Here is a 24,597-nt window from a genome sequence, read left to right on the forward strand (position 1 = left end):
ATGTGTTTTGAAATTAAATTTTCTAATAGAATCCTATAAACAGTGGCGTGTCAATTTAATCTTGAATATCCTAATAGTATATGTATATATTTTTTCATTTAATGACAACCACAATTTTTAAATATCTCTTTGATTTAAATTGTTCTGATGGCTATTAACTACATTTTTTGTAGACTCAGACGTGGATGGGACCATTACAATCAGATTATCTTGCGGAACTAGATTTTATTGATTGGATAGGCCAATTGTAGGTAAATATGGTCGCTGGTAGAGGCCTTATTATTATTTAAGAAAGTAGGTATTTTTTTCATGATGTTTACGAAGAGATTGTAATAAGTCAAATACACTACTTGGAATCTCTGATATGTTGCTGTTTTGACACTTGTACACTAAGTGGGACAGGCTCTGAAGATAAAGTGATCGAATTGAGGATTGTCTCCAGTAGACGAGGAGAGCCCTGGACCCGGAGACCTCAAGAAGGGAGCGTAATGATTCGGCGACGATAGCTCCGTGGAAACTAGGAGCAAGATGGCCGCCGGGTCGCGTGCCTGAGGAATCGATCATCCGAGCCAGTCGGTAGCGCGATGTGCAGATGACACCCACCGCCGACTCGGAGGAAGACTTCAGGATATTCCAGGTCCTCTGTTCTCCAGGAGGGGAGGTTAGTCTGGTAGTGCCATCCTATTCAGAGCGTTCTATATTCTCTCCAGCGAACAGCTTCACTCCTAACCATTCTAGTCAAACCATCATTGCAGTTGTTGCTCTAGCCAAACCAGATTAATGCAGATACAAAATACAAACAAATTAAAAACTATAATTCAGTCTTTGTATGGATTTTACAATTTATAATGGAATGGTGCAATTTGTAGATGAGCGATCAGGCTGACATGAACACCACCCTGCGAAGCGAGCTTGCAGCCCTCCAGTACAAGAGGGACAGCCTCCTTCTCCAGGTAAAACTAGCTACTGCTTCGATGCATAGGCTACTCAAGGTCCCTTAAACATAACTTTTAATGTTACACACTACCAGCACATAGCCTCATTGATTGACACTAAAGCAAAGAGAATCTTAGAGTCATTTTTCATGTAGGTGGACAATAACATGCAATAATTAATTTGATCGATTTGAACAGATTGAATACGTCAAAGATTTCAATAAAATTATAATTACCTGTTAGTCTATAAACACAAGATATCAGCGAATATTTGGCACCTGAATTTTTTGCTTATTGTTATCAATTCTAAATTTGTATATATACAATTAGTATATTTTTGATTCAATGCAGAAAAGTAATTATGAATTTTTACTATCATTATACTAAGATCCAGCTAACCTCCAGGCATTCACTTAAAAATTATCATATTTACAATTATTTATTTAAACAGTTTACTATTTTCATTTAAATATTTTCTTATTAAGAAAAAGTACCTTATATTTGATTCCGGTCTCTGATCCATAAGAAGTTTATATAGAGGAAACCATAATTTGGAATACTTATATAGCAGACTGAAGTTATGCCATAAAGTTTTAGTATTTTTTATATAACATATAAATAACTTAAATTTTCAACAGATTTTTTATTAAAAAAAAAAATCGATATAGAAGTTTAACATATTCTATTTAAATGAATAAAAAATGTAATTATAATTGACTACGTTTTGCATTTTGTAACTTAATTTAATTCATCAAAATTATGGACATATTTTAATTTTAGTCATATAGTGTTTTTTCTCAGTAGTTATTCAGAGAGAAGATTCCACGTATTCATCCCCAATTTAATTATTATTAGTATCTCTCCACCTAATATAATAATTTGAAAATTCATAAATTTGAGAACCTACTTTCAAACTACAAAAATTGTAATAAAACATTTCTTTCAAAGAGACAATAAAGTTTAAAACCTTCGAAGTGAAGGAACTGGGATTTTACAAAAATAAATTGATTGAATAAAAACAATTATTGTTGTTGTTGTTGTCTGGGGCTTTAGAGCGCAAACCCCTGAGGTCATCAACGCCCATGCAATTATTGTTATCTCGTTTTAAAATTCATGGCAGGTAAGTGGAAAGTTCAAATAAAAAAGAATTAGGAAAATATTTCAATAGAAATATTATATTAATTAAATTAAATATGATATTTTAATACAGTAGAAAAATTTAAAATATTTTCCCCCCATCAACAAATAGTAGCAACAAAATGATCTTGTATACATACATACCTCGAAATAAATCTTACTGTTAATTGAATTTCTTTTTTCTTTTTTTTTATGTATATTGTTCTATAAACTATTATTATTTTCTTTCTGTCCATTAGCTGCAAGAAGCGAAATCGCAAGTGAGGAAGAAAGAAGAAAGATGCGCTCAATTAGAAGGAGAGACAGAACAAATCAAAGAACAAGCAGCCAGGCAAAATGTCGTCATTGCCTCCCTCAGGAAGAGAATACAGGTCAGTAGGGCAAAACCTAAATTATATTTCATGTACATTTGTACTCATCTCTCCACCGTAATAAATATGAATATTGTTTAAATTATTACATATTTGTTAATAAAATACATGCAACTAATACCGGGCAATATGAATTGTTTGGTTGTTAGAATAAATGTAATTATAATTCGGCAATCTATCACACAATGACGGCATCAATCACTCAACGATCGTTCAACAGCTTATCCTTTTAACTTTTCGCTTATTCATTTTTGATTAATTCGATTGAACGATTTAATATAAAACCTCTTAAAATATTTGCTAACTTTAATGATGAATCGTTTATTGTCAATTATTACCCCTTATTTGTTTCCTACAATCAGCACTGATAGAAATAAATTAAGTTGTTATAATTGTACTTATATAGTCAAAAATACCCAATGTTAGCCAAAAAGCTATTTGAAATAAGTATAATTCAAAGTTTTCATTTTAAATATTTTTTTATTTAAAATGAAAAATTCTCGAATGTATTTTTTTTATTTTAATCTATCTATAGTGGCTTTTACGAAACAATATTACATTGTGCACACAGCATTATTCCTTCAAATATCAACTAATCTGAACTTGAAATGAAAACTTCAATAAAATCCATTTTTTGGACTAATTGCGCAATTTTTACAATTATGTAGCAACAATCTAAAGCAAACAAGCAAAAACAAAAAAAATATATTTATTAAAATTTGGATTAAAGTTGGAATAACGCCTGTGACTCTAAAAACCCTTCACGATGTTTTTAAAATAAGCACTCTTTTTAACGTTTCATTGTGGTGGAGGGGAGAGAATAAATGATATGGATCTTGATCTACCCTTTTTAGTTTTATCTAAAATCTCCCCACTCACGTGACTCAACCAGCAAGAAAACACCCAACAATTCAAACGGCCTCAACACTTTCTTGACATTCTAAAACCTTATGATTTTTTAGTGTTAAAGATCTTTGGATTTGGTATATTTATTGTAAGGGTTAAAATCTATTTTTATATTTTGCCAAGCGAATGAATAAATAGTAATGAGTATTAATATCTCCTCGATGGGAGAAATGATTTTGAATAAGACTTTTAAGATGAAATGGAGTTTCATTCCACTTATTAGACATTGATATAATTGAAATATTAACCCGTTTACAGGAGCTGGAGGAGAAGGAGAGGCTGATGACTGCCGGACAGGCGAGGACGGACATGACCATGAGTACCCTCCAGAGGGAGAACAGGTACCACGAAGAGAAGGCTGCTGATCTGGAAAGAAAGGTGGGTACAAAGAACTATAGTCCTTTGCTGGTGTATAATGACACACTATATATAGAATATCAATTACAATTTAGAACGGAATGCAGTTTAATTCACTTCATTTGTTTATTTTTACAATAAAACATACTCAAAAAGAAGTTGTTTAAACATGTATGAGAATCGTATTAAACTGATTGAAAGAGTTATAGTATGAATGGCTGTGCGCCACAGCGGTTATTCCATTTGTTTACTTAAGGAAATGTCTCCCAAGTTTTATAAAGGAAAAATATAATTGCTTAGTAGTCGTAAAAAGGAATAGAAAATACTTATTTAAGATTGAGTTAGTCAACAAAAATGCTGTGACATTTAAGAGTTGGAGTTAACTTATTTTGTGATCTGATATTATTAAATACGGCCATCTTGGCAGATACAGTTTCAGAACTAAACACTTGTTTTTTTCTAGCCGTTTGTCTAGGATAGGAAATTAAAATTTAAGTCAAGGATGACCGACACCCCTCTTTATATAGCTCACGCAACTAAATGTTAAATTATAAATTTCAAGATTGAATTGAACCACTTTTAACTTAAAATCATCACTTCATTTTATTCGTGCCAATCCCAGTAGCAACTATACATGAACCTAGTTATGTGTTTCAGAATTGGATTTCTTGTGCACTGCAATCTAAACTGAATAGATTATTTATTTGTTCTCTTAGATTTATTTTCTATATACCTAGATATTCTTCCATTTCATAATACTAGTATAAGTTATAATTAGCCAATACCATCGCCCTCCTAACACCTCCCAACTCCTTTCGTTGCAATCCGAGATTCACTTCCACAACTACACCTTAAACTCCGTCCCATTAAATTGCTACATTTTGACTAATCCTTAATTAACTGTGATGTATCATTTCTATCTCCCCCTTATGATAATTAATTTGGTTTTAGGTTAGTAAGCTGGAACTGGAACTGAATGCTGAAGAACAGGAGAAGGCACTGGCCCAAAAGGCGCTGGGAGACCTCATGCGACAACTGGAGACAGCGCTTGGGGCCGAGGCTACAGCAGCTGGCAAAGCGCATCACTTAGTGCAGGTATATATTAGTTGGTTGTAGATAAACCGAACTGGAAAAGGGTGGAAAAGATGGAATAGGATTAACCCAGTGAATAAGGCACTGGACTCCTAACACCAGGATTGTGGCAGAGAATTTAGTTTTTGTTATGTCGGCTATGGATTGACTGTGGAACACGAAGGCCATCCTGGTGCACACCTAGCATCTATTAACTGACTTTTAACTATGTTTTCATTTTTCTTAATAATATTTGAACAGAAAATATAGGATATCCTGATCAGACTGATTGTCCAGGAAACTGGAAGATTAAGAAGCCGAGTGGAGGCCGCGGAAGCTCGAGCCAGGGACACCGAAGAGGAACTGCTGGAATGTCGAGCCGCCCTCGGGAGGGCCACCGCGGAGAGGGACAGCCTTCACACCCAGGCCGCCACACACCTCGCGGAAATCGACAGGATACGACAGGTGAGAAAGTGTATTGTTGGAGTATAAGAGGTGTCACTAATGGCTAGTGGCTTTAGGAATTATTTTTGGAAAGGCTAGAGGTATAACAACCAAGATCATAAGTTAGCCGATCCCATTACTTTCCATAATCACGAGGAAAGTCATAACAGAAGAGAAATGAAAGTTAATAATTTGCCAGTACTGCTTTATAAAAACACTACTTATTTCATAAAATTATTTTTATTTTGAAAATTAATTGAGTTGATCACTGATTAGTGTGAACAAATTTTGGAAGGGGTTTACAGATATTTAACCTTTCCATACCTCCCCCCCCTTTTCTTTTTGAAAGACATCATTAAATTCTAACAATAATATCCGTACTTTTTTTTATGGTCTCATTAATTTATTTATAAGCCTAAACATATGTAATATAAAAATTGACTATGGATAACACGTCAACAAAATAATGTCTTCTCAGGAAAGAAAAAAAATATCGATTTTTTTCTGAGGTATAATAAAATTTAATTTAAAAGAATTACGAAAGGGTTAATAAATTGTGGGTGTAGCAGAAGCACTTATCTATACACAAATTTTGAGGTTCACAGTTTACCAAATCAATTCGAAATTTTCTTAAAATATATCAAAAATGTACAATTATTTTTACATTTAAACACGTAAGGAATTAATTATCGTAAAATCTTAGCGCGTTGAAAAGTCGATTCACACTATACATTCCGTTTCTTTTATAAACCGTTTACATAACATATTATTAGGTGAAATCAATGTAAGGAAAATGAGTAAAAACTATTAATTTACACTTAACAATAATGTTCAGAGATGAAATTTAAACAGTACAGAAAAAAAAATGGAATGTAGGTAAGGTATGAATCGACCATAACACAGCTGTATACTGTATGTTGAAAACTAATTGACCGACTAGCCTGCTTGTTCCCTATAGAAACAACAACATACAGTTTGCAATCGATAAACCTTTTACTTCCAAGCCATTGTAAAAACTTTTCTACTTCAAAAGCATCTTTATTTCTTTTTATTTTCTTAAAATTAAGTTGTGATGATATGATTTCTCTTATTCTTCAGTTTGATTACTTTTTGGAGATCATATTCAAAGCATCTAAATTTTGTTTGTATTATCAAATTCACTATTTCCATGGTCAACTGTCCACCAGGGAATCAAATGAGGAGGTTTTAACTAATGAGGCACTGGTTCTTAGAACTATTGATATCTGATAAATATTTTGAATGTTTTAGCACCATAGATTGTTTAGTGCTGATTTCATTGATTTATGGAAGAAGTTTTAAAAATTATTATTTCTAAAAGAAGAGTGTTAAGTTATAGTAAATGAATGCCTGTTCAAGGTGAAATATTGTTATTAACAAACACTAACTCTATTAAAATTTTAATTTCTTTAGTCACCATATCTTAGGACTGAGTCCTCAAATTAGGTAGGGTTTGTCTTATGTTTAGAAGGAAAAAAATATTTGAATTAGAATTTTATTATTTCTATTATATTATTTGTTCCTAAACTTGTCTTAGATAATTGGGCATGGAAATGGAATTTGACAGGATAATGATGCAGAAACCAGTAATTGACAGGTAATGCTGCAAACTCCTATCTTCGACAGTTTAGCTCCTAGAGCTTTAATTTTTCTACAATTTTAGAACAAAAAGTGTGGTCAGCTACCTATTTTTGTCATTTTTCTCAAAACTAGTTTTTTGGCACATACAGCCTTTTCCATTTCCATGCCTCAATTATTTGTTTGTATACTGGCATATCCAGAAAGGGCTGTGGTGCGCAACTCTTCCCTTCCCTAGTAAGTCAACAAAAATTGTCTTACTGTTTGCTGTTAGGTATACAAAAGGAGCTTAATTGAAATATTTAACTTTGACCATTTACACCAACTATTGTGACGAGGTGCATAGCATCATTTTGTCATCATCATGAATCCAGGCAAGTATACGAAGTTAGGCTCCTCTTCAAAACAATTAAGTTTTTCTTTAATTATGTCTATTTTTTTTTAAATCGGTTTTATTGGATTTTATAGATTATTTTACTTTTTAAAATGATTCATGTTTGAGTGTTTATGGAATTTTCCTTAACTATTATTCTAATAGTTGATCTTCTTTTGGAAAATAAGAAACAAAATCAGCTCATATTTTTTTAATGGATGTGAAAAGAACGAATTGAATTTGGATTGTCTAATGTAAATTTTAAAATGGGAACAAAGCATTTAATATTTTTAATTTTCTTGAGGTGTGAGATGATACTTTACTTTGTGAATTTCCTGGTTTAGAGATGTGCTGCTCTCCGAAAATTTCTGAATCTCCAATAATATAAGCCCCCGAGACACCAATTTATTGAAATCTATTGAATATGATTTCCAAAAATAATATTTTATCGTTCAGCCGGAAATTGCCATTGCTTATGTATGAATTATGATTTCAAATAATAAATGAAATTAAAAAACATTATTTGGTTAATTTTTCTAATTAATTGATCAATTTGTTATTTTTAAGGTAATTGGTTTAACCTAATTTATAATAATGTAAGTATCATATTGATGAGAATGTAAACTGACAATTTTTAAGTATCTAATAATAGTATACTTAAAAATTGTCAGTTTGATTCAAAGTTACAGCATCACCAAATGCCATAATCTAGGATAAATCTTATTTGTCAAATGACAGGAAAAAGAGAAGTTGGAACTGCAATGCCGCCTATATGAGAGGGAACTTTCAGAGCTGCGGGATAAACTGACCGGGCTCAGTCGCAGCCTACATGTCACAACGGGAGATATGCAGATTCAGGAATCAACTATCAGAGCTCTGAGAGGTGATTATTAAATAACATCAATGGGAGCTTCTTGGCTTCCTGAATTAGCAAAAGATGGACTAAAACAATGCTGTCCTCTGACTTCTATTCAAACATAACTGAAAATTCTAAACTTTGAGTTAAATTTTAATGGAGTTCAAAGATTATATATATATATATTAAAATTCATTTTTGCTTCATATAAAATCAACATCCTCAGAACCATCGAACTAAAAGTTTTAAAGTTTACCACTTAATTTATGTTTGAAATATTTAATTCTCAAATTTTACTGTTTTCATGATTATCTATGGGTTGGGTGCTATTTCTGAACTCTTTTAAAATTTATTTCTCAGAGTGTTTTTAATATTTATTGTTAGAAGTTTAGGTCATTAATAAATGTTTAAGATCATCAAATAATTATATTATCTATGAGTTTAAAAAAACCTGAAACAAAGTAGAAAGTAAACTATTATATGTTTATACATAATGATGTATTGTTCATTTATGTTTATATTTCATTAAATAAAATCAAGAATTAAAAATCATTATTTACTTTAAAAGCTTTGTTAGTATTGCATTGATGGCCCAACATATTGGTTGACCCTAAGATGCTAATCTCTTGTTCTTTTCAAAGAATGAGCCCTTTTTCTTATCTTCCAATTTTTTAATTCAAGTGTTTATGAATCAACACAAAATTAATTTATGAAACAATCAAACTTGATGATTTTTGGTTTAAATTTTAATATTATTAAATTGTGATGGTAAATTGTTATATAGTAAACTGTAAAACATTTAATAACTTGTGTTAAAAATCTTTCTGGTAATTTTTTCAGAATTTATTGAATGCACTACCGAATAAGATCAGTTATATAGATAGACTGTAAAACATTTCCTGTCAGTATTCATCCGTTTGATTTAGAAAAAATAAATATGAAAGAGAGCTTTACTTTCTTGTTAAATAGAACATGTAGAGAGAAAAATTAAAAGTCATCTGAAACCTATAACTCATAGAAGAACTCTCCTGAGAAGCTGGATTTAATAAAAATTATCAAATCAGATCAGCCTGAATAATATATAATCTCTAGACAGATTGATCATAAACAACCATGAAAAAATATATTACTGGGATATATAAATACAAAAATTACATAATTAAAATGAAAGTGCAGATAGGCAATTTTAGAATGTCTTAAGGTATAAACAAAATAGGAAAATGTAGAAGATAGTTGAAATCGTTAGTAAAAGATAAATTTATTTATAAAATGATTTTTTTAAATATTTTCTAATGATATAATTAAATAATTTGAAGTCGTCATGATAGATATGCATTATTTATTTATTTTTTGTGCATTCCATCTAGAGGAATTGAAGGACAAAGAGGAAAGATCACTGCGTCTCGATACTGAGTTAAGGCATCTTCTAGAATCGCTTGCTATTTTATTAAGTTCGCCAGTTCGATTTGTTGAAAGTAATGAGCTGAGCATCAAGGAAAGGATTAGAGATCTTCTCAGTGATGCCAAGGATAAGTCTATGGTAATATACCTATCTCCTTTAGTAAAACATTTATTGTAGTATTCTAATCATAGTAATTTGTATTATGCTATAATAATACAGAATTACGAATTTATTACAATAATTTATCTTTTTTAATTTTCTTGTCCAATCATTGCTTCTTTTATTTTATGTTAGATGCAACTCACACTTATTTACTTGTTAGAAATGAGGCTTTAGTAGTCCATTTAAGAGATGAGGTTTAATATTTTCCTGAATAAAATTAAAACTTGATTACCTCTTTTAATTTCTAGTTCGCTTCACTCAGCACCTATTATTACCACATTGATTATATTATTAGTGACATATCCATCAAAATAACTTTATACATCCTTCTTGACCTTCCTAATTTGATCAGATTTTTATCTACAAAAAAATTTATATTAATCTTGCATTACAGCAAGTAGATTCTCTTCATGAAAAAATTGGTTCTCTACGGGATCAAGTGGGTCGTTTGACAGAACAGCGAGGAGATGATATGAGGCGATTAAAAGAAGTTGAAGAGGACAAAATGCACTTGGAAGGGAAGCTTCAGAAAACTGAAGTCGAATTGTCAGCTTGTCAAGCAGCCAAAGAAGGACTCCGACGTGACAAAGCTATTGTAAGAATTTATTCTAAGCATTTCGTATTTTTATTTATTTTTAAATAAAAGGTATTAAACTGATGATGAAAGCTATTGTTTAATTCATAAGAATATTTTCATCAATTTTATTGATAAATAATTATTAAACTGATTTATTACCTGTTTGTATTTCCTGCTTTTCATTATAACAAATTATTTGGTTTGAAAAGTGATCTACTAGTTTTTAAGCTCACTTTCACAAATTAAAATTGACTTCTTCAGAGTCCCTAGAATGTGAGAACAAAATACTAAAAAGAAAAATTTACCTCCCTGGAAACTTATCTTTACTTGTTTAGTTTAGAAAAATGATATCTATTGTTTTTCTGTCCTCAATGATATTTGTGTTTCTTTTAAGATTTAAAATAATAATTTTCATGTACGTTTATCAAAATGATTATTTGCAGTTTGTAACATTCCTGGAACGGCTGGCACGAGCCTTGAACATGGAGGAGATATCACGGGAAGTGGGAGTGGATCTTCACACCGAATCGATGCTGCTTCGTGCTGAGCAGCTTGCAAAGCTGGAAAGTGATAAGCTTGCTGATAAGGTGAGGAGAGGAATCAGTTACTTGTAGTAAACAAGAGGATTGTTAAAAATAGTTGTTAAAGTCTACTCCGAGAAAATATAGCCTCTTATTGTATTAGATAGATCTTATTTGTATTACCTATCGTCCTATTCCAGTCTCTTTATTAAATTATTTTATTGAACTAAATGAGAATTAGCTCTTTTTAACAAAGTTGGTTGGTGTTGATGCTAAAGTTAAAACGTTTGTAGTTGTAATGTGCTCTTCTCTTGAACTGCAATTCTTAAGGGATGGATTTTTGTCGACCCTTTTCACTTCTTATTGTGAGTATGATGCTAGTAAGTATTTAGAAATATTTATGCTAAATTAGGGAATAGTGCTGTAAGACAAAACAAACAGATTATATTATATCAAATTTACAATAGCTAATAAAAATAGGAGGTAGTAGAGCTCTAGTAATTCAGTTATATTTGAAATTATTTTCTTGTTCATTTCGTCTTTGTATTACAGCTGATGTTGTACGGGTCTTACCCCAGGTATAAACGCGAGCGATCGTTATACGACATTCCTCTAAGAGAAGTAAGGAAACAAGGCCTTAGGCAGACTATCAGCATGCTTGTTGAATAAACGCCTTTCAAAGGCTTAGTTAATATTAAAATGGAGTGTAGTGCGTTAAAAAGACCTGTAGAAATAATTTCTTTAAAAGAAAATAAAAAATTTACTTTTTATCATAAAATTTTAGTGCTTTATTTTGTTACAAATATCAAATGTATTTTATATTTTCAAAACCCTTACACGCTATGGATACGTATATTGCACAGATTTTTTAATATCATTGTAGAATTTTTAAAAAAATCACTATATTTTTTCCTGCTTCATTTGTAGATGAATTTTAATTTTTTTCAAATAACTTTTAAAAAATTTGGTAATTATTGTCTAATTAGGCCTATTTGACAGGTTTTTAATGGGCTGTTGTTATAGTACATGAACTATTTTTTGTTTGTTTGTATTTTTATTACAAAAAATAAACATTACCATGTTAAGAAGTTAACTTTCTTCATTTTTTAAACTAATCTACTTTCTATTTATTACATTATAACTTATTGTTTTATAATATATCATTTTGTCTAATCTTACTATTTAAGTATAAATTTAAATGTTTGAAAACTAGTATTTATTTATGTAATACTTAAATTAAATTAAGTTTAAAAATTTCCACATCTGAAATCAACTGGTTGGTAATTGCGAATTTCCTTATTATGTTATTTGGAAGATCAGGGTAAAATACCAGACAAGTGCCTTTTTTTTTAATTGAGTTACTTTTGTCAATAGATTCAGTATGAAACTGAATTTCTGTAGGGAGCTAAAATGAGGTAAAATCAATGAAATACATCTAATATAATTTGGTTTCACATTATAGCTCTCTGTATGAATTTATGTTTTTATTCAGGTACCATTAAAACCATTATCTCAATAAAAAATAAAAGAATTGGCCTGTTTTTTTCCCTAGCCCTTCATATATTTTTATTTAATCTAATTAACATTTTAAAACAATTATTTATATCATCATATTAGTATATGTCTAATTTTTTTTAATAATTGTTTTTCCTTATTAGTACTCCTGACATTATATATATGTAGTTTTAATGTTTATTGTAAAGTTGTAAAAAGATAAATGAACATCTTTGAAGCTGGGGATCCAGAAAGTACTAAATAAATGTTTTTTTAAACTTTAAATTTCTAAATGGTTTCATTACCAATTCGATTTTGGCTTTCAGATAATCTCCAGGCAAAAATGCACGACAAGTATTTCAAATTTATAGGAAAACATATGTAGTTTTTGAAAGTACAAAATGACAAAATCATCTATTTGTTTAGGATCTCACCTCCGAATATTTATACTAACAGTTAATCTATTACTTTTACAATTATATTATTATACTGGTAAATAATATTTAAGTACCAAGACATATAGTTCTAGGATTATATTTATTGACCATAAAATTTGTAATCAATCTATTAACTCATTGTTATAAAATATTGCAACAATAAAGAGTAGGGTAAATTGTTTTGTTTTGCTTTTAAAAAAACACAATAAACTTTGATCCGAAATATTCCACTTTTTATATTAGTTGTTCCCATTCTCATAACAGAATGAAACTCGGGTTATCAAAATGTATTTGGACTTTTTTTTTTTGATAGGATTTTGCTAATGCTGACAATTGAGGATTAGCATTAGCTCCATTTAACCTGGTGGAGTAAAACTTTCCAAATTAAAATTTTCATTCCCAGTTCGATAAATTGGACATTTTAAGCTGAAATAGTTAGCAGGCACTAAGGAAGTGGTTAAAGAAAATAATTATGCTAAATAATAGTTGTAGAGTACTGTTTTTAAGTTTTGTCAGAAATTATGAATGTTGTACTATAGTTAGTTAATCAGTGGACGATAACTTGGTCTTACAAAAATTGATAGTTTTGGATCTGTTGATTAGCATCGAGTATGGACGACTAAAGGTTAAGAATGGACAGTTTGATTGTCACTCAAACAAGATTGGTATAGAAATTCCTCCTTCAAAATATTTTTATGAAGGATTTTGATTTATCAATAAATATTTGTTTGGTTTACAGTATTTTTTTACTTATAGACATCAGAATATTTATATGTTTAAAAGTATTACTTGAAGAACATGAAAGTTTTATTATTTTATGCCAAGTATTATTGTGGTAGTCAGCAGTGGTATACCAGCTGCAGCGGAGGGTGAGAAACCTACGAGATCAATTACAAAGGAGAGATCTTCATCTTGACCTGCTACGGAAGAAACTAACTTTGCAAGAAGACAACTGCAGGACGAAGGGCCTGCTTCAAGCCGAAAGGGATGAAGCTAACCTTAGGTAAGTCCTCTTGATACTTTTGTGGTCTTAGCTACATTAAAAAAATTAATACACGAGGTATTTAATTTAATGATTTTAAATATTTATCGTACCAAAGATAATTCAAATTTTAAATATATAGTTAAATAAATTAAATGCCAAAGTGCTTAGTTAATGTAATAATCAAGACAGTTTTCCTCACTATTTTGTTATGTACTAACGCTTCTCAAATGCACTAATTCTGTTCCTGTCACTTAAAAATTTAGTAAGACTATATTTTAGGGTGAAGAAATTATCGAAACAAGTAGACAGGCTTCAGCTGCAGTTAAATGAAGCAAGGGCATTGACAAGAGATTTAAAGCTTCAACTCACTGAAAATAATGACTTTAAGGTAAATTATTTTATGTCTGGAAATTCTCATTTCGACAAAGATTATTTTTACTGAATGTTTAAAACTGATGATTTGGTGTGTTTTAAACTTACTGTAACTGTTTCTATTTAATATATGTTGTAAACCGTATTAAACTACTGTATAGTTACTTTTTTTTTTTAATAAATGTAATACTAGTTCCAGTACATAAATTTATCCTAGTCTTTACAGAATTTTTCTAATTTTTAAAACCATAATTTTTAGTATTCTTCAAAATATTGAGACCTACTGCTAGATTATTAAATTAGGCTTGAAATGCAAAACAACAGATTTTATAGACTAATTTTTGAAATAAAAACTTTTTTTTTATAATAAGTTGAGTAGTAAATGTATCTAATTTGAATTATGTGAAGAATACAAATAAATAAAAGCTTATTTATTAGTACCAACGTTTCGGCTAGAATTTTTAGCCTTCATCAGAGCTAAGAACAAAAAACAAGTTAACAACCAATGAATAAAAGGATATACAAAATGATAAAGAATTATTAGAAAATAACTAACATTATGGATACTTAAATAGTGTTGACAGACATAAAGTATGATAAGGCTGTATGAGGAGAGTTATATTAAAATTAATTAAGAGGAAAGAACAAATAATAAAATACGTATGAAAATCTAGTTAGTAAATATATGTACAAAATGAAAAATATTAAAAATAAAATTATGAAGGAAGTGGGAAATAAAACATATATACAGGTAATTAAACATGTAAGCGAAATAACAGTAAACACACATATATGTGATCACATTGGCACTAATAAATAAATTTTTACTTAATTGTGTTCTTAACTGACCGCAACCCGAACCATCTTCTCCCCATATTTATTATCTGCAGTTAACAATATTCTCATCATTACTAATCTTATCTAATTGAGTTGAGAAGCTATAATGTATTTAGATCTTATATCCTTGCTGATTGTATTTTAAAATAAACCTGCTTCATACTAAACAATAGATACTGACTTTACCATCTTAGATGACGGCATTAGAGAGAGGGAGAAAGATTGATGAACTTCAAAAAAGATTGGCTGAATCGGAAATGCTAAGAACTAGGTGTTCAAGAAAAATGACTCTTCTCAAAGATCAGGCAAGTCTCTGTCCAAAGTCACGTTAAACTGTTTTATTCTTATTTATTTAACTTGAATCATAAATTATTAATTATTCATTTGTAAAGTATTCATTTTTAATTAAATTATATATCTGTTGTAACTATTAATTTAGAAAATAATAATGTCAGATGATATGTAAAAGGATCTATGAATTAAAAATACTCTCTTTAAAAAAAAATTTAATGTCTATTTGTTTTAAGATACTTATAAAAGATTAAATTTAATACAAAATAAAATAGTATAGTTCATGATAATAGCAAGAAAAATTAAAAAATCTCTGAATTTTATTGTGAAACTAGTTTTTGATTTTGCTTCTTCTGTTACGGAACTATCTATGTTTAGGTGAGAGTAACTGGAGAAAGTGCTGAAGAAATGCGTGCGATGGGTGAAGGTGTAGCTCAGGCACTGAGGGACGAAGTGGAATCCTTGAGAAATTCATTGGTTGAGGCAAACAGAACTAAGAGCACGGTGAGTTGATTTGAGATACATTTGGGCCTTACTTTTTTTAAAAATTAATTTTTAATATTAATCCAAGCAGAGCCAAAATGAAAATAAAAAGGACTATGAAAGTCGAATGAAACTAAAAGATGTTAAAATATTTAACAAATGTTTTTTAAAATTGTTTGTAAAATATAATTTTAAAAAATGGAAACTTGTTTAATAAATGGTTTGAAAATGGCTAATGAGCTGAAATGTCACTAGAAAAGTAGTATATTAAAATGAAAAATTTTATAAAGAGTTTTTATTTATATAAAATGTGGGTTTAAAAAATGTGGTTCTTATTTCTTATTAATCTGTTTGAATTAATATTTAAAATTAATTAAGAATTCCCACTAATTAAATTTTAAAAATGAACAATCATAAAAAATGTATTTATCTCAAAAATTGTTTTGTACATTTCACAGTTGAATTCTCTACGTAATACACTCTGTACCACTGTTGGACTGCCTGTGTCTTGTCCGGATTATGAATTAATTTCCAGAGTCACAAAAATGTCTGATGCAAATAGAGAGTTTACTAAAGTTTCACGCAGGTAATAGGACTTCTAATGGTTAAAATTTATAGAGAATATAATTTATTATGATTTATAAATATTACTTACTGAGATTATGTTTTACTTATCCTGAAATGACAATCATCCAGCCTTCCTTGCCTGAGAGGCTTCTGTAAAATTATTGATTCTACTTTCAACTTAACCCTAGCTCAGATTATGTTTGAACTGAGAAAATTCAGATTTAACAACAAATTATTGATGATTTGCCAAAACACACTGTCTCTTGGAGCTAACCCTGTCTAGCGCTAACTAAAAGTATTCTCATAACAGACAGAGCAGTTCCAGATTTTCAGCTTATATGGCCCTAAAATTTAAACTTAGACTTTTAAACGTAGAGAAATAAAATTAGAATATAGAATTAGCATACATTTATACAATTATTGTGTGGTTTAAAGAAAACAAATATATAAGAGAGGTAGGATCCTAACAGTATTAGTGACTTGTGAAAAACCACCTTATACCGAGTTTTTTTAAAATTGTACACTGTAATTTTACTGAACTCATCAATTATCTGTTTTAAATTTATTTTTTTATTAGGTATGACACTTTACCTGCTGTCAGTCCAAGATTTATACCACCTGATGACCCAGTATTGCTCGACACTCCACCATTGGAAGAAATTGATTCAGACATCAACAGCATATATAACAAAAGACCTTCAAGAAACCTCCTTACTTAGAGTACCTCTATTTTTATATCACAATCAAAACTATTACAGGAATGAATGTTATCGATCGAAGATGGTTTAAAAAATGTCATGAGCAAGATGTTAAAAGTTTCTCATTAATATTTCATTTGTAAATGCCTCCATTGAAATATTTAATGAATTTCTAATTTAAAGAAATGGAAAGAAGTTTCCTAAATTGACATAGACAATCTAAGAATGGGAAATGGAATAATGAAAGATGTGGATTATCACTTTAAAGGAATGAGATACCGGTATGCTTTTCGGGTCAGGTTAGGGATAGAGCACTAGAAGAATAGAAATATTCAGCCATGGCACGGCAAAAACACTTCTCATGCCTCTTCTGTGATCTATATTCATGCATTTATTGGAAATATATTAGTTCTAATTAATTATCTCGTTAGAATATATTAAGTTTACTTTTATCATAGGAAATACAATTTTTTAAAACGTTTGCATAAAGACTACTTGTGAGAAAAATAAGACTTTTAAGCCAAATATAGTGATCAGGTACAAATCTGAAAGTGCTCAATGGGTCCAAAGAAAAAATCTTAGTTTTTAACCTATGAAATTCTAGTGCTTTTCTTTTATCAAAATATTCTTATAACGTTGTTATAATGGCGTTCTAAGCTTGCAAAAGTCTTATGAATTAAAAAAAGATAAGAAAAACATCTTAATGTTCACTGTGTAATTATGAAATCCGTTGAGTAGACTCTCTACATACGAGCCAGTTGTATGAAAGTCAAGTTTATACATCTTGAATAGTTAAGATTGTATTTTAGTATTTGTTTGTTTACTTAAAGTTTTGTTAAAAAATTATTTAAAAAAAGAAGCATAATATGAGTTTTTATTTATTACATATTTTAAATATGTTAGTGTTCAATTTACTCATATTTAACATATAAATGATACAATTATTTGTAAATATCACTAGACAAATGTACATATTGTCTATGTAACTATTTTTATTTCATTTCAATTAAATTATCTTTCACTTCATTATTTAATTTTTGTTCGTTCTAAAAAATTTTAAATTTTAGGGATACTGATTAGCATGGGGCTTCCATCACTTTCATTCTTTACTAAACAATAATTAAATTTGAGAAACTAGGTTCATCTTATTTTTGTAGTTTGTTGACTTACTCCATTTACATTCCTACTAGTTCATTTGACGAATATAGAAGTTCTAATAGAAATTTATGATTTGCTTCTAAGACAATCAGCGGATTATAAAGTATAAAATTAAAGGACCAATATTAAATAAGGAATTGGAAGAAAGCATATTAAACATTGGGATCATAGTAGTTTCATTAAAACCATAAATTTAATTAAAATAGAGTTTCTCTTTGGATAATATATAGTTATAAGTCTGACTATTTAAGTGTGCATTTAAAGCAATATTAAAAAATCTAAAATGTGTTCAAAATGCTCATCAATTTATAAACAACTCTATTATTGATATAGTTTATGATACAATCAATTATTTACATAATATTATGGCAAAATTGTTATTATCGTTAACATTTTTTTTTAGATTCAGTATAACTGTGTTAAGTTATGTAATATAGTTTAATTTGTTTAGACTTTATTGTGTTTATTACTTTAGCTTTGTTTTGTTTCTAATATTTTAATGTTACTGTATTGTTATTTTTATAAAATAGTTTTGTGTAGCTATTAATTTGTTATGGAAAATGTAAATAGATTTTATATATTATTATTTCATTTATCTTGAAATATTAAACTAATTTAACAATATTACTATTATTTAGAATAAAATATGAAAATTGGTATCAATGTTATATATATAAAATGCATCTTTCTTATTAAAAAAAAAAAAAAAATAATATGTCAATTTTAGTGATAAAGTTTTGGAATAAGATTTAATTAACTTTACACAAAAGATGAGGAATAAGTTTCAGAAAGAAATATTTATACTTTGAGGTAATGAAATGTCTCTTTTTTTAACACAAATTTTTGGTTTTTAGTAAAATTTGTGTTTATTGTGTTAGTAATTTGCCCAATGAATGTAATAGCAGTAGCTTAACTTCAAACTATAAAACTTGCTTAATTTTTCCTCATATATTATGAATTAATAATATTTAAACACACACATATAAGATGAAAGTCAAAATTTACTGAATAAAAGGAATCTGAAGGTTTAATTTGTGAATGAATACCTAATATACCTATGAATACCTATATATAAATGTCTTAAAAAAGTTAAAGGCTGAGGTTCTATTTATAATTAATACTTTTTATTAAAACCGATATGTTAATACTATGGCATTCATTTAATTCCCAAGTATTATAAGTGAAACTAATTAAAGAGGTAAACCATTTGAATTCCTCTCTTATCTCTTATTTGGCCCAATATCAAACCTCAATATCAATACAAAATATTTATCTGTTTGGGATGTCAATTTAGATCATTTATATTATATATTTTTTATTTTAAAAATATATCTGCATAAAATTTGGAATAAAACCGGTATGATTAAAAAATAATTTTTTTTCAAATTTGGTGTATTCATAATCATTTTGTTGATTATGTTTAAGCAGAATTAAATATTGTTAATTTTAGTTATAGTATAAAAATATTTATATACACACATTTGAATAGATCGTATTCAAGATTGTATAAACTAATGTAAATATATTTATGTACTTGTAAACAAATAAATATTTAATAAAATATAGATGTTTCCACAATTTTAATTTAATTATAAGTGTTTTTATAGTTTGATAATGGGTTAGAGCATTAAGAATAAATTATTGGAAAGAAAGAGAAATGGTATTTCATTGGATTTTCTCTATATTTTATAAAATAGTAGTAGAAAATAATTATGAGTAAATAAGATTTAAAATCCCAGAAATTTGTGACCTATATGGAAATTAAAAAAATGTAAGTAATATTTTTTTTTGGTCATCAACATATCTTTATTGTTAGTGTCATAATTTATATTTATTTTTACCCTTAATTCTTCTCAAACATATCTGAAAAATATAACTTTTGAGTAAATAGATTTCAAAGATTTCTATTTTATATTAAAACATGTTTTGGTTACTCTATAGTGAAACCATTAGATGCTAACTCACAATGATGTATTATTTATTTACGTTTTTAAGCAATAATGAGTTTAAATATAAAATAAAGATCTTTCAAATCAATTTTCTCAAAGATTAAAATTTTTTAGTTATTTTAGAATTGCCTCGGGGTGACAATTAATTTTCTTGATAGTAAAGACATGAATACTATAAGTCAAAATCATTTTCTTTTTTTAAAAGATTACTTGTTAGAAGATGTGCATTCAGTAATTATGTTTCTAAGGGCACTATAAAGAAGCTATTTTAATATAAACCTTTCTATGTGTTTAGGATAGTTGTCCCCTATAAAATAGCTATTATCTCTAATAGCTAACTTAATTGCACTTTCTAATAAATTATGTCCCTTTCCAATTGATTATTCATTCATAAGCAATTAAAATTCCATCTTTGTCTATTTAAATTACAAGTTTATATTATGATATTTCATTCTCTTTGTTTTTCTGTTGCATTTTTAATATCAATGAGTGTCAGTTTTTCTAATAATATAATTTTTATAATACCAACAATTTTCCAAATTGTTTTTCTTTTTAGGCCATTTAATTTAAACAAAAGTTACTTTTATTGGTCAAAGATAACAGTTTTAGTTTTTTTTGTTGGTAAAATTCCAACCATTATTGCTGATATCTGTGAGTGATGAATGTTGTTTGTGCTTTTACTTTTTAATTTATTTATTTCTGTATTTGAATGATTATTTAAACCAGTATGTTATAATTTTAAGTTTAAATATTTTTTTTAAGATAAGGGATGCATATAATATATGTAACATTAAAGAGGTATATGAAAATATAAATATTTATTATGGAAAAAATAAAAAGAGTTTGAAATTTCCACGTTTAGTGTAAACAATTTTTTTTTTAAATTCTATATATTAAATTTTTAAGCCAACATATTCAACTATTAAATTGTGAACAAAAATTGTTTAATCTTCAAAAATAATGAGCTGTAAATTAAAGCATTTCTTGTTAAATCTTTTACCTCTCTACATTTTACATGACTGATCCTGGTTTTCTGGAGACGGACTGGTATTTTCCTTGTTTTGTTTTTTTGGCTGAATTATTACTTTATCTTTGGCTTTCTAAGCAGTTTGTTTGACCACTAAGAATTCAATCCTATCATGTAATGGATGACAGATTGTTGTTTTGATGCTCTGCAGAGGGTTAGCAGGAGTTTTCCTGTTTTTCCTAAGAAAATAAAAAAAATATTGGATTCAAATAGTAATTACTGTGCAAGTTTTCAAAGTAAGCTAACTTGTGATCCTGAAGACTCATAAAAAATCCAGAACGTATGGGGGAGTAAAAGTTCAAAGGCTAAATGTTTAAATGTTAAATTAGTACCTGGAGTTTTTTACACTCCATCTACCTAGTTCAAGGTTATTTGACTAATTTTTTTACCAAAGCAAAATACTTAGGAAAAAATGCCCCTGTACCAAGACAGCTTCGAAATTTATCATGAAAAGAAAGTTTTAGACTTTATTTTGTGTTGATTTTTATTATGATATAGCATATATTCTTGAAATAATGTAAAAAATTAGAATTATTTTCGTACATGTCTTATTTTATTAGAATCCTTACCTGTCCAGTAGTCCAGATGTTATCATAAGCATCATTCTAAAATATTAGCTACCCGATGAATAATTATTTTCAAATTTGCCAAACATATATGTTTGACATTAATTAATGTAAAAACAAAGGAATACCCAATAATCATATTATTTCTACCTATGCACAGGAATGGGTTAAGGTAATAAATATCACATATCTTTAGGCAAGTGATATTGTTGCTCTACTGGTTGAGGCGTAATCATCTCTTGTAATATTCAGGGTTTAGCTACTGGGCAAGTCTTTCGTTTGGGAGTAGAGAGGATTCAAAGAAGATTTTAAGATAAGATAAGATAATGCATTTTTATTAATTATTTTCAATTTGAATAAAATTATTTTAAACGGCGAAACAGATAGAAATGCAATAAAGGAACATGAGATCTGAGGTTTAAATGCGCCAATAGTTATTCAGGTATTCTTCAGGTGTATATTCATTATTTTAAGAGATGATTCACACATTCCCTCAACTTCAATAAGAAAGTATTCACCTTAAACCTCATATACAAGTCAGTGCTAAAAGGATTTCCTGCAGTTCTCAATTACTTCCTGAAATACTTGATTTCAAACATCAATTTCTTGTTAAAAAGGTTAAAAGTGATACAAGTATACGATTTAGGAAGCTTGAGGTGAGACCAAACTTCTTTTCATCTTCATTAAATTATTTACATTTTGTAATAATCTTTCTTTATTAAACATTAATTTTTTTAAAATACTGTAAAAAAGAATAAATTAAATAATAATTAAAAGTAAATCTTAAGAAATAAATTTGTACACTATTCTCAAATAAATGAATTATTAATATTATACGAAAGTGAAATATTCATATGTTAAATATTGATTTGTAAATAATCTAGGATCGAAAAAGGTTTTTAGTAAAGATGAAACAATAAAAAGATTATTACTTAATATATTAATGAATTTTAGATGGAAGCGACTTGATAAAGGCATTGACACATAAAATTTAATTTTAAACTGTATTAATTACTTGTTTTCAGAATTAATTATTTAGATTAGACAGAACCTCTCATTTTTAGCTTCTTTATATCATCTTGTATTATTTTATTCTATTGAATTTTGTCTGTTGTATATTGTTTATTTCTCTTTCCTATTATCTTTTTATTAAACTGTCTGTTTATAAACTGTTGCTGAACTCATAATCTAAGTCAGAAAATGTAATTTTTAAGCTTTTTGTATATTTATAGTACATAGAAAAATTTACATATAATTTGGGCATCATCAAGATTTTTCACTAAACCAATAGCAAAAAGTTTTACTAAAAGTCTTTTATTATTGATGATTGGCAGTATATGAATTAGAAAATGTTCTGGATTGTGGTAAAGAAAGATAATCAAGAAATAATTTCAACTATTTATTTATAGGAAATGCTTCAATCGACACACACGGGAGATCTCCAGTGGGACTGTTGTGACTTGGTAGAGATGTAAAGGATGAATGAAAATTTAAATTCATTACAGAATGAAGTACAGACACCTCCACCAATTACAGTAGCCTCATGAAAATTTCCAGTTTTAGTTGAAGCTTTGTCTATTAATTAATAGTTGAAATTATATCTTGACCACAATCTAGACCATGGCTCCCTAAAAGTTCTATCCCCCCCCTTTTTTTCTCTTTTTTTAAAAATAATATTTGACTCTAAAATCTCAGCAATTCAGGGCCAAGCACCCCTTCTTGGCATGCTTTAGTGTAGATTTCTTTTTACATTTAGGATATAATTTTTTTTTTCAGTACACCCTGTTGTTATATTTCACTTCAGTCCCTAAATCCTAAAACAGTAATTTTTGACTTGATTTTGAGATGACTCATAGAAACTACGTATAGTAAAATTACTTTTAATCTATTATAGTTTTTAATATTTATACTGCACAGTGAAGATTTCTTAAGTGAGCCGAAAACTGTGGAAATTTTATATAATTTCAAAGAAATAATAAATATGTTTAATAATTTATAGACTATCATATACACGATTAGTTGCCTAGAGCGGCCGCTAGAGTCGCTTGTAGCAGTGTTGCCTCGAGAAGATCGCAGTCAGTGGTTGTTGGTAGTCCTTTCTGCTTTCAGTTCGCTGTTCGTTGGGTCTCGGTGCTTCGTAGTTCAAAGTTTATTTTTGTTGACAGTTTATTATAGTTGCTATTTGATTGTTGTTATAGTTGTTTGCCTATTGTTATGCCTGCTGCTTGAAGCATCTCCTTTTCAGCCACCTTCTTCTTTGACTTTCTTCAGATAAGAGGTAAGTTGATAAGTTTTTATTATTGTATATCCAGTATATTCAAAATAAAATATATTAATATTCAATGACATTATATTTCAGAATCTATATCTGTCAATTCCGTATGTTGCTAAAAAGAAAAAAAAGAAAGAATTCAACTCCATTAATTAATCTAATCGCCATTAATTATAAAAATATTAGGATATGTAGCTCTATTCGGTAACAGCCAAATTTAATTTTTAATTCAAATTATATTTATTTAACAATCAATAGAAATAAAAGGCTGTATATTTATTTTTAACAACAACGAGAACCAAGTACATTAGATTCCCACTTAACCGGCTCCTTGAATTAAGTGACAGTAATAATAAATGAAGTGTTTTATTTAGCACCAAGTGTCTATTTAACACCCATTTTGGTTAAAAAAACAAATTAACTAATAATTCATTAATTAAATCATATATGAGGCAATCTTTCTTAAAACATAGTATCTGATATAGCAACTCAATGTTTTTGTTATTGGGTTACTTAGGGCTGATTTCTTAGGTATTTGAAAGAATTTTGTTTTTTTAAAAGAATAATGTCAATAAATTATGGTAATTGATGATTGACAGAAGATAAAACATTATAATTAGCAAATATTTTAACATTGTAAAAGTTTTCATTTTTATGGCTGCCAAGTTTTACGACCGTGCACCTCATATATATAAAAAATGTTTTTAAAAAATATTTTAAATTGGTATAATACATTTAATTTTAACATATATT

General features: G+C 28.4%; 2 protein-coding genes across 3 annotated transcripts in view; both read left to right on the forward strand.

The window, feature by feature from the left end:
- Positions 1 to 585: 585 nt before the first annotated feature.
- Positions 586 to 18,691, forward strand: LOC106685568 (coiled-coil domain-containing protein 170). Of its 2 annotated transcripts, XM_014428324.3 has the most exons (17): positions 586 to 661; positions 870 to 953; positions 2,312 to 2,443; positions 3,608 to 3,727; positions 4,658 to 4,801; positions 5,075 to 5,242; positions 7,929 to 8,073; positions 9,414 to 9,586; positions 10,005 to 10,205; positions 10,631 to 10,774; positions 11,261 to 11,329; positions 13,479 to 13,642; positions 13,904 to 14,012; positions 15,028 to 15,138; positions 15,503 to 15,628; positions 16,066 to 16,193; positions 16,752 to 18,691. In XM_014428324.3, the coding sequence occupies exons 1-17, from the start codon at positions 593 to 595 to the stop codon at positions 16,891 to 16,893; spliced, it is 2,229 nt and encodes a 742-aa protein (XP_014283810.1). In that variant the 5' UTR covers positions 586 to 592; the 3' UTR covers positions 16,894 to 18,691. The 2 variants fall into 2 exon arrangements, with proteins under 2 accessions (XP_014283810.1, XP_014283811.1); XM_014428325.3 differs by lacking the exon at positions 11,261 to 11,329 and having other exon boundaries at positions 16,752 to 18,690.
- A 4,949-nt stretch (positions 18,692 to 23,640) lies between these two features.
- The window catches only part of MESR3 (misexpression suppressor of ras 3), a 129,718-nt gene continuing 128,761 nt past the window's right edge, over positions 23,641 to 24,597 (forward strand). The window contains exon 1 of the mRNA XM_014428314.2: positions 23,641 to 23,850. The gene's annotated coding sequence lies outside the window, so the exon portion shown is untranslated. The remainder of the gene's footprint in view (positions 23,851 to 24,597) is intronic.

Source organism: Halyomorpha halys, unplaced genomic scaffold, assembly GCF_000696795.3.
Source record: "Halyomorpha halys isolate HHAL.00 unplaced genomic scaffold, Hhal_1.1 Scaffold710.1, whole genome shotgun sequence".
NCBI lineage: Eukaryota > Metazoa > Arthropoda > Insecta > Hemiptera > Pentatomidae > Halyomorpha > Halyomorpha halys.

Coding starts and splice junctions, on each gene's coding strand:
- LOC106685568 (XM_014428324.3), top strand. CDS start 593: ATGACACCCACCGCCGACTCGGAGGAAGACTTCAGGATATTCCAGGTC. Junction 5,243..7,928: donor AAATCGACAGGATACGACAG/GTGAGAAAGTGT, acceptor GTCAAATGACAG/GAAAAAGAGAAGTTGGAACT. Junction 15,139..15,502: donor TGACTCTTCTCAAAGATCAG/GCAAGTCTCTGT, acceptor ATCTATGTTTAG/GTGAGAGTAACTGGAGAAAG.